This window comes from Pleuronectes platessa, chromosome 14, assembly GCF_947347685.1.
Source record: "Pleuronectes platessa chromosome 14, fPlePla1.1, whole genome shotgun sequence".
Lineage (NCBI taxonomy): Eukaryota > Metazoa > Chordata > Actinopteri > Pleuronectiformes > Pleuronectidae > Pleuronectes > Pleuronectes platessa.
In genome coordinates, this window is record NC_070639.1 from 9,065,322 (window position 1) to 9,076,235 (window position 10,914).

Sequence of the window (10,914 nt, forward strand, 5' to 3'; positions counted from 1 at the left end):
TGCAGCCCTTCAGCCCCTATGCAGTGGATCCCAGTACAGTGTTGTGCACGTCGCGCATATGTGTCAACGGTTAAATTAACGTATCAGCTTTCATATGATGAACGTGAGTGAACGTCACGTTCAAGTTCATGTTCATTTTTTAAATCATCATCATATCAGGCCGTCATGAAATACCAGGAGCGGGCGAGTGTGTGTGTTTGTTGGTTTGTGTGTGTGATCAGATAGCGGACACACAAGCCCCGCCCCCTTGTCCCCATTAGCTCGCTCAGAAACACCCCGTGAGATTTGAGCTCGTTCACGTCAAGCCGCTTCTTATCAGTGGAAACAGTGAAAACACTCAGTTTATCTAGATCAGAGCAGAAGCTGCAGTTGGTTTGTACTGAGATTCAGTTTCTGTGTCCGCCTCCAGTCTGACCTGCTCTCACTTTTTGTTTTATATTTCGTCAACTAAAATATGAGTCACAGGTTGATCACTGTACGTGGCTGAGGGAAAAAACTGAAGAAATGACAGCACACTGAAACGGACTTTAGTAATAATTTAATACAAACTGGCCTTTTTTATGTTTACCCTTTTTAAGCTATTAGGCTGCAGCTGTAGCTTTATTTATTTCAGAGGGCTACTTCTTATTTTATACATTTCCCACAAATATGGGGAGGACTCATACAGGCCTGCATAGTTCTGTGTTTAATTTATTTCAAAGTAGGCCTATACCAGTGTATTTTCTTCTCATCATAAGAGTTTGGTGTTCTCCATTGTTGTAACAGGTAATAATAGCAATAAAATGTCAACAGTTTTCTTTATTGTCGTTCTGTAATTTCATAAATGCGACAAACACACATATATAATAATATATATCTATATATATCTATATATATAAAACGTTATGTTATCAAATATGTTTGGCGGCTTCAGACAAATTTTATTTAGGGGAGGAGGGGGCAAAATGGCTCTTCTGATAGTAAAGGTTGCCGACCCCTGGTCTATGTTGTTGTTATGATGCATTTCCCTGGTTGGCCGGTAAGGGTCACTGTAGGCAGCCTCTCTGTCCTGATATGTCCTCGTGTTGCGCAAGCGCGTCCACGTGAGTTTTGTAAACATAAGCGTGAGCGGGGGTCGCGCTGCCATTCCCCCCGAGCTCTATGCTATGAAGACTATGGCCCCTTTCTTTCTCCTGGCGCTCCTCGCCACTGCGCTGAGTCCGGGTCAGAGCTACACCCTGAGGAGCGCCGTGTCCTGGGTCTTCTCCTCTAACGATGTGCCGGAGGACGCGGACCTGTCGGAGGAGGTGGCCCCGGCGCTGCTGGTGGACGGAGCGGGGCTATGGAAGCAGGCGTACCCGACCTCCACTGTCCTCCGAGACGGCGTCGAGAGCCCCGGGGAGCTGGTGACGCCCGAGGGGGACGAAGTGGCGCAGCTGTCCTCCCGCCTGTTTTCATACCGGCTGGAGAAGGTGAAGAGTTCCGCCAGCGGCGCTGCTCCTCCGCCGCCACCGCACCAGGAGACCGCCCGGACCGCCCGATACATAGCACACTACAGTGACTGGGGACATGTGTCCACCATCTCTACACAGGACAAGGTAACAACAATCACACACAGTCGTACTTTTCTCTTAGTGAGGACACTAATTGGCATAATTCTTTCCCTCACCCCTTACCCTAACCCAGGGGTCGGCAACCTTTACAATCAAAAGAGCAATTTTCCCCCCTAAATAAAATTTGTCTGGAGCCGCCTAACATATTTGATAACATAGCTTATAACGTTTTATATATATCTATATATCTATATATCTATATATATATTATTATATATGTGTGTTTGTTACGTTTATGAAATTACAGAACGACAATAAAGAAAACTGTTGACATTTTATTGCTATTTTACCTGTTACAACAACGGAGAACACCAAACTTTTATGAAGAGGAGAAGAAAATACAAAAAAATACTTTGAAATAAATTAAACACAGAACTAAGCAGGCCTGTATGAGTCCTCCACATATTTGTGGGAAATGTATAAAATAAGAAGTAGCCCTCTGAAATAAATAAAACTACAGCTGCAGCCTATTAGTTTAAACAGAGTAAACATAAAAAAAGGCCAGTTTGTATTAAATTATTACTTAAGTCCGTTTCAGTGTGCTGTCATTTCTTCTGTTTTTTCCCTCAGCCACGTACAGTGATCAACCTGTGACTCATATTTTAGTTGACGAAATATATTTAAAAAAAAGTGAGAGCAGGTCAGACTGGAGGCGGACAGAGAAACTGAATCTCAGTACAAACCAACTGCAGCTTCTGCTCTGATCTAGATAAACTGAGTGTTTTCACTGTTCCCACTGATAAGAAGCAGCTTCACGTGAACGAGCTCTAATCTCACGGGGTGTTTCTGAGCGAGCGAGTGGGGACAAGGGGGCGGGGCCTGTGTGTCCGCTATCTGAGAACACACACCCACCCACAAACACACCCACTCATCGGGTTGCAGACCCCTGCCCTAACCTGAACCGTCACTACTGAATGCTTAGCCCTAATCCGATCCTTACAACCAAGTCGTAACCCTCAAACAAGCCTTTGAAAAAAAGACCAATATGGTCCTCACAATTACATAAGTACAAGTACACACAATAGCCCCCCACCCCCCCCAGGCATGATCAATCAATCAATCAATCAATCAATCAATCAATCAATCAAATTGTATTTGTATAGCCCATATTCACAAATCCCAATTTGTCTCATAGGGCTTTAAGATGGTGTGACATCCTCTGTCCTTAACCCTCAACAAGAGTAAGGAAAAACTACTAAAAACCCTTTTTAACAGGGTAAAAAGAACGTAGAAACCTCCGAGAGAGCCACGTGTGAGGGATCCCTCTCCCAGGACGGACAGAAACGCAATAGATGTCAAGTGTACCAAGCAGTCCTGCTGCAATCATAGTCTATGGTCAGCAGCCAGCAAGATCATGATCCACCATCAAGATCGGATGCCACCGTAGTCCACAGTCATCCCCACTTCTGCCAATTAGGATCCATCATCAGCTGTCACCTCGGTCGTTGTCCATCACCATTATCAATACGATAAAGGATCTGCCATTATTATTACGATCAGCCAGCACAATACAGAATTTGCTATGATGTGGCCACAGCTACGGCCCTGGATCTGCGGCGATAAGGCAAAGGGACTCCGGGGAAGGGGTCAAGTCAGTAACATGTATTGATGAGATATGAATTACTTTGATGTGTTACTGATTTGAGAAGAGGAAGGAGAAGCTGGAAAGAGAAGCTCCGTGTGTCATGTGTCCCCCGACCTTCTAGACCTATAACGGCATAACTAAGAGCAAGTCTAAGACAAGCCTGGACCAGCTCTAACTATAAGCTTTATCAAAAACTCTTAAACGTACAGATGGTGTCTGCTTCCCGAACTGAAAGTGAGAGATTATTCCACAGGAGAGGGGCTTGATGGCTGAAAGCTCTGGCTCCTACTCTACTTTTAGCGACTTTAGGGACAACAAGTAAGCATGAATTCTGAGAGCGGAGTGCTCTAGTTGGTTGATAAGGTACTAAAGGGTCTTTAAGGTAAAATGATGCCATATTATTAAGGGCCTTGAAAGTGAAGAGGAGAATTTTAAATTCTATTCTAGATTTAACCGGAAGCCAGTGTAGCGATGCTAATGCTGGAGAAATGTGGTCTATGTTCCCGGTTCTCGTCAGGACACGTGCTGCAGCATTTTGGACAAGCTGTAGAATCTTTAACGACTTACTGCTGGAGCCTGATAATAAGGAATAACAATAATCCAGTCTGGATGTAACAAACGCGAGGACTAGTTTTTCTGCATCTGTTCGCGAAAGGACATGTCTGATTTTTGAGATATTACGCAAGTGGAAAAAGGTCGTCCTAGAAATTTGTCTTGAGTGTGAATCAAAGAACAAATCAGGATCGAAGATCACTCCCAAGTTCCTGACTGTTTCATTGGAAGTAAGGGCAATGTCGTCTAGCGCAGCTATATCCTTAGATAATGTATCTCTAAGGTGTTTAGGGCCAAGTAGTATAACTCTGTTTTATCTGAGTTTAAAAAGAGAAAATTGCGGATCATCCAGTTTTTTATGTCCTTGAGACATGCTGGAAGTTTAGGAAATTGATTACTTTGCAGAACTATGATGTACTCTGTACTGTTCTGTACTGCAATAACAAGGGTGATAACGATCATGTAGAGGTCCTCTGGGGTTGATACTGTAATATAAGTTATAAAATGTATGCTCATGATATGACTTGTTTTCACACATTAATATCTTGTGAATATGATTTGGGACTCTGTGCCAAATTAGTACTTTGTACATTTGCTATATTAAGAGCATTTTGCTGATGATACTTTTGCTGAAATAAAATCTGGAAGGCAGGACTTTTACTTTTAGCAATGGGTTTTTACATGATAGTATTTCTAATTTGACTTCAGCAAAGAATCCCTGCATACTCCCCTGCTTATGTTTAGTTATTAACATAGAAACACTACAGGGATCCTCTCAACAACTTCATTGCCGACTTTGCTCTGAAAAAAAAGTTTTTGTTAACAACCTGTTCTTGTGTTTTGCACAGATTAAAGGTCTCCCCTTTGGGAACATCTTCTCAGTTAGCGATGGACCAGGGGACAACAGCTCAGGAGTTATCTACTTCTACATGACTCCAATGGACAACACTGTGATAGACCTGAGAAGTAACCCGTATGCTTCTCTCACCTTCTCAGAGGCAGAGGGGGAGTTCTGCAGGTAAACCTCGACATTTAATGTGCTTCATTGAGCTCATGAAAATATTCATTTCATAAGAGGAAGGACAAATTAACTGCTGGGCCCTAGTTAACCTGTCAGCAGCTATTCCAACACTGCATGAAGCATGTTCAGTTTTTCTTTGCTGAACTAATTTGGTGCAAGCTTTGTTGTGTGGTAATGATAATACACGTATGATTTGCGGAATGTGTAATGGAGCACAAACCACACTAACTTAAAATAGTTTTCATCTTCACACACAGCCTCACGATTGTGCATTAAGGCTTGTGGGGCCCCCAGGACAGTTTCACACTTTCCCTGGTTGGTCTTGTCATTTGTTGAGTTATTACTGGAAAACACTGTGTATGTGTGTGGGGGTTGTTACAACGGTAACAGTAACGTCTTTTATACCTAAAGGCAAATGGTGTATGACCCAGAGGATCCAAGATGTGCTCGACTCACACTGACAGGCAAGATGGTGGATGTGCTGCCAGAGGAGCTTGCGGTTGCAAAGGAGGCAATGTTCTCAAGGTAATATAAAAACAGAAGCCCTTTTCAGGCATACATGACAAAGTCCTAATTTTCATGGCATTTTCCAGAGTTTATCTTTCACATATGAAGAACGCAGCAGGAGATTGTGTGGGTCAGATACATTCTCAACAACAGGAAAATCAATCAATCAATCAATCAATCAATCAATCAAATTTTATTTGTATAGCCCATATTCACAAATTACAATTCATCTCATAGGGCTTTAACAGGGTGTGACATCCTCTGTCCTTAACCCTCAGCAAGAGTAAGGAAAAACTACTAAAAACCCTTTTAACAGGGTAAAAATATGTAGAAACCTCAGAGAGAGCCACATGTGAGGGATCCCTCTCCCAGGACGGACAGAAGTGCAATAGATGCCACGTGCAGGAGAACATCATCAATAATCAAAGTCTCTAACAGCATTTGATGAGGGTAGACATCCCGAAGGACAACCCCAACATGACATGCCAAGCAGTCCCGCTGCAAGCACAGTCCATGCTCAGCAACCATCTAGACCACGATCCACCATCCAGACCAGACGCCACTCCAGTCCTCAGTCACCGTCCACCGCCGCCCACCAGGACCCATCACAAGCCACCACCGCGGTCCTGGTCCACCGCCCGTGCCCAATGCCAACGCGACACAGGGTCCGCCACCAGCACCACAATCAGCCCACATGACTCAGAATCCGCCACACTGGATCCAACACCGCGACCCCCGGTGCGCGATCCACAAACCGCAATCCATGGTGCGGCCACAGAGGCCCTGGATCTGCGGGTGATAAAGCAAAGGGATTCTGGGGAAGGGGGATAGGGATGGAAAGAGGAAGGAGAAGCTGGAAAGAGAAGCTCCGTGTGTCATGTGTCATAAAATAGAACAAGTAACGTTCTGGCGCACTAATTAGCTCTAACTATAAGCTTTATCAAAAAGGAAGGTTTTGAGCCTACTTTTAAATGAAAAGATGGTGACTGCCTCCCGAACTGAAAGTGGTAGATTATTCCACAGCCGAGGGGCTTGATGGCTAAAAGCTCTGGCTCCTACTCTACTTTTAGAGAATTTAGGGACGACAAGTAGGCTTAAATTCTGGGAGCGGAGTGCTCTAGCGGGTTTATAAGGTACTAACAGCTCTTTAAGGTAAAAAGGCGCTATATTATTAAGGGCCTTGAAGGTGAGGAGGAGAATTTTAAATTCTATTCTAGATTTAACTGGAAGCCAGTGTAGCGATGCTCATATTGGAGAAATGTGCTCTCTTCTCTTTGTTCTCGTCAGGACACGTGCTGCGGCATTTTGGACAAGCTGTAGAGTCTTTAACGACTTACTGCTGGAGCCAGATAATAATGAATTACAATAGTCCAGTCTCGATGTAACAAAGGCGTGGACTATTTTTTCTGCATCTTTTTGGGAAAGGACATGTCTAATTTTTGAAATATTACGCAAGTGGAAAAAAGCGGTCCTAGAAATTTGTTTTAAGTGACTATTAAAGGATAAATCAGGATCGAAGATCACTCCCAAGTTCCTGACTGTTTCATTGGAAGCAAGGGCAATGTCGTCTAGCGCAGCTATATCATTAGATAATGCATCTCTAAGGTGTTTGGGGCCAAGTATTATAACACCTGTTTTGTCTGAGTTTAATAAGAGAAAATTGCGGGTCATCCAGGTTTTTATGTCCTTGAGACATGTTCGAAGTTTAGTTAATTGATTACTTTGTTCAGGTTTTATTGACAAATATAACTGGGTGTCATCCGCATAGCAGTGGACATTTACCGAGTGTGTCCTGATGATCTGCAACATTTAGCCGAGGGGTGGAGTAGAGCAGCTGTAGGCAGGACGTGGATGTAAAATTTCAGCTGCGGAAAGCACGTCTTCTTGATTACATCACATTGGCACCGGCGTCAGCCCTTATCACCCAAAGCTCTGGAGTCTCATTGTCTGTCTGAGTGGACATCTTCGTCAAAGTCTTGAATGTGTAAGGCACCTCTTTTTCATCCTGAGATATTTGTGTTCTTGTGTTTTTTTTCAGTTTTGCTTCCGTCACTTGCTAGAAATATCATCGACAAATCTACCTGCTCGAAAACTCGAAAACTTTTGGAAAATGTCCAGATCAACTGACTTGGACATTTGCGTTCTCTCATACAGCCCCTCTGGAAAAGTTCAGGAAAATGTTTGGAGTTCGGTGCATGACTAAAAGCAGCTATATACAGGACTGTCTCAGAAAATTAGAATATTGTGATAAAGTTCTTTATTTTCTGTAATGCAATTTAAAAAAAACAAAAATGTCATGCATTCTGGATTCATTACAAATCAACTGAAATATTGCAAGCCTTTTATTCTTTTAATATTGCTGATTATGGCTTACAGCTTAAGAAAACTCAAATATCCTATCTCTAAATATTAGAATATCATGAAAAAGTATACTAGTAGGGTATTCAACTAATCACTTGAATCGTCTAATTAACTCGAAACACCTGCAAGGGTTTCCTGAGCCTTGAAAAACACTCAGCTTGGTTCAGTAAACTAAATCACAAGTATGGGGAAGACTGCTGATCTGACTGCTGTCCAGAGGACCATCATTGACACCCTCCATCAGGAGGGTAAGACACAAAAAGAAATTTCTCAAAGAGCAAGCTGTTCACAGAGTGCAGTTTCAAAGCACATCCACAAAAAGTCTGTTGGAAGGGGGAAATGTGGCAGGAAACGCTGCACAACCAAGAGAGATGACCGCAGCCTTAACAGCATTGTGAAGAAGGGTCGCTTCCAGAATTTGGGGGAGCTTCAAAGACAGTGGACTGAAGCTGGAGTCCAGGTATCAAAAGCCACTGTTCACAGACGTGTCCGGGAAATGGGCTACAATAGGCGTATTCCCATGGTCAAGCCACTTCTGAACTCAAGACAACGGAAGAAGCGTCTGACTTGGGCTATGGAAAAGAAGCACTGGACAGTTGCAGAGTGGTCCAAAGTCCTCTTTTCAGACGAAAGCAAGTGTTGTATTTCATTTGGAAGTCAAGGCGCCAGAGTCTGGAGAAAGGCTGGAGAGGAGCAAAATCCAAGTTGCTTGAAATCCAGTGTGAAGTTCCCACAGTCAGTGATGGTTTGGGGAGCCATGTCAGCTGCTGGTGTTGGTCCACTGTGTTTCATCAAGTCCAGAGTAAATGCAGCTGTGTACCAAGAGATTTTCGAGCACTACATGCTTCCGTCTGCTGAAAAGCTCTATGGAGATGAGGATTTCATTTTCCAGCATGATCTGGCACCTGCCCACAGTGCCAAAACCACCAGTAACTGGTGTACTGACAATGGCATTACTGTCCTCGATTGGCCTGCCAATTCCCCTGACCTGAACCCCATAGAGAATTTGTGGGGTATTATGAAGAATAAGCTGAAAGACACCAGACCCAACAATGCAAATGAGCTAAAGGCCGCTGTTGAAGCATCCTGGGCATCCATAAACCCTAAGCAATGCCACAGGCTGATTGCCTCCATGCCACGCCGCATTGATGCAGTAATCCGTGCAAAAGGATACCCAACCAAGTACTGAGTGCATTAATGGACATTTTCAAATGTTTGATTTTGTTTTGCTGTCATAAATCTTTTTTTTACTTGGTCTGAGGAAATATTCTAATTTTTTGAGATAGGATTTTTGAGTTTTCTTAAGCTGTAAGCCATAATCAGCAATATTAAAAGAATAAAAGGCTTGCAATATTTCAGTTGATTTGTAATGAATCCAGAATGCATGACATTTTTGTTTTTTTAATTGCATTACAGAAAATAAAGAACTTTATCACAATATTCTAATTTTCTGAGACAGTCCTGTATACATGAGCATTGTGCAGTGTGATCATGTAATGCTGTTTGTTTTATTATAGACATCCAGACATGGCAAAGTGGCCAGTGGAACACAAGTGGTTCTTCATGAAGCTGGAAATGATCCAGGTGTGGCTGCAGAACTGGGTCGGGGGCGTTAAACTCATTCCAATCGAGGACTACTTTAAAGCAACACCTTTCTGAGAATATCCCTCCCTCTGCCTCATGTCAGCCTACAGAAACAGATCAGTCATCTGGCTGCACCAGGTTCCTGTGTGATTGTATTTTAAATCAGTGAGCTTATTAAACTTAAATATCACGGTAATCACTGCTGCTATAAACAGGCCTGTGTCATTAATAAATTATTTTTAAACAATGAATGACTACTATTGTATGGCATTGCATCAAACTATATTTGCTGTTCGAGAAATAAATTGTGACAACACAACTTTTTTGCATATTTATTAATTTTTTTAAGAAAACTGATTTGTTGTGTTCATGTATTTGTTAAGCTTTACAACTAAAATTTGTATTGCCAAGGATTAAGTTGGTTGAAGAAGTTGTGTTTAGAGACACTTCATGGGATTGTGAGATTGATGTGATATGATCAAAAGCTCAAAAGCTGTCTCTGTATGGACGCTGAGTTAAGTTTGGTCAGCTGCTGTTTTCAAGGTCCTGACTGAACCACGGACCATTATTTAGCTTGATGATACTGTTCCCACACAGCTGCTAGTATGAATCATCAGAGTTGTTTGATTCAAATACGTAATTGGGTGCGAGCAGGATAAGAATTTCCTTTTTTTTTTTTTACTATACCATTACCCCTCCTCATTCATTATCCGAAGTGACCTCTACGACTCACCTTTAAACTCAAGAAATATTAACATTGAATGTGAAGTTGATTCTTGGTTTGAGTAGGTTAATCTAATTATTTCATGGAGTAGTTGGATAGGTGGTTACCCATGATGGTGCATACAGATAACATCTAGGTGAATGCAGCTGAAGATAAGGCCACTAGATGACGTGCTTTCTACTTGTTGAAGGAGGAGCGGCTGCAGCCCCTGGGCAGAAGAAAAGAACCAGACAGGTTTCAACCATGGGACAGTTTTTCTCAGCAGGTATATGATAAGATAAAATAAGTAGCTTTCAATATGTTAACTTGGTCTTCGGGGAATAATGATGAGCATTTAATTTCTGTAATAAACTGAACATTCTATCAGTTATTAAAAAAATAATTGTCGGGTGTGTTTAAAGTAAGAGCAGTTTAGGGTATAAAGTCTACCCTCAAGTTTTATCTGTGTTACTTGAAATAAAGAACAAAAATAATCAAGCAATTTGTAAAACACGTTCCAATTGTATTATCCCAAATGTACGCCTCTTATGGTGAACACACCATATATAACACTACCATTTTTAGTGAAAGGTGTATATTATGGACATATTCATGTGTATTTTTATCCTATCATTTCACCATTCATACTATTCATACTTCCACGTGTTCGCCACCTTGTTTGCACTATGTACTGCCGTAAAAGTTTATTTCCCCTCTCTCTCTCTCTCTCTCTCTCTCTATATATATATACAGTACCAGTCAAAAGTTTGAACACACCTTCTCATTCAAACTATGAAGGAACACATATAGAATCATGTGGTAAACATGTAAAAATGCTCAACAAACTAGAATATGTTTTATATTTTAGATTCTTCAAAGTAGCCACCTTTTGCTTTGATGACAGCTTTGCACACTCTTGGCCTTCTTTCAATCAGCTTCATGAGGTAGTCACCTGGAATGGATTTCCAACAGTCTTGAAGTGTTCCCAGAGGTGCTGAGCACTTGTTGG

General features: G+C 42.1%; 1 protein-coding gene across 1 annotated transcript; it reads left to right on the top strand.

The window, feature by feature from the left end:
- Positions 1 to 1,095: 1,095 nt before the first annotated feature.
- On the top strand, positions 1,096 to 9,521 carry creg2 (cellular repressor of E1A-stimulated genes 2). Its single transcript, XM_053440619.1, has 4 exons — positions 1,096 to 1,577; positions 4,578 to 4,747; positions 5,162 to 5,275; positions 9,136 to 9,521. Exons 1-4 carry the CDS (start codon positions 1,146 to 1,148, stop codon positions 9,275 to 9,277), a joined length of 858 nt encoding a protein of 285 aa, XP_053296594.1. The 5' UTR covers positions 1,096 to 1,145; the 3' UTR covers positions 9,278 to 9,521.
- The last annotated feature ends 1,393 nt before the right edge of the window (positions 9,522 to 10,914 follow it).

What these genes read in the sequence shown, in the direction of transcription:
- creg2 (XM_053440619.1), top strand. Translation starts at nt 1,146, where the DNA reads ATGAAGACTATGGCCCCTTTCTTTCTCCTGGCGCTCCTCGCCACTGCG. An exon ending in CCATCTCTACACAGGACAAG is followed by an intron (nt 1,578 to 4,577) that starts GTAACAACAATC and finishes TGTTTTGCACAG; the next exon opens with ATTAAAGGTCTCCCCTTTGG. An exon ending in AAGGAGGCAATGTTCTCAAG is followed by an intron (nt 5,276 to 9,135) that starts GTAATATAAAAA and finishes GTTTTATTATAG; the next exon opens with ACATCCAGACATGGCAAAGT.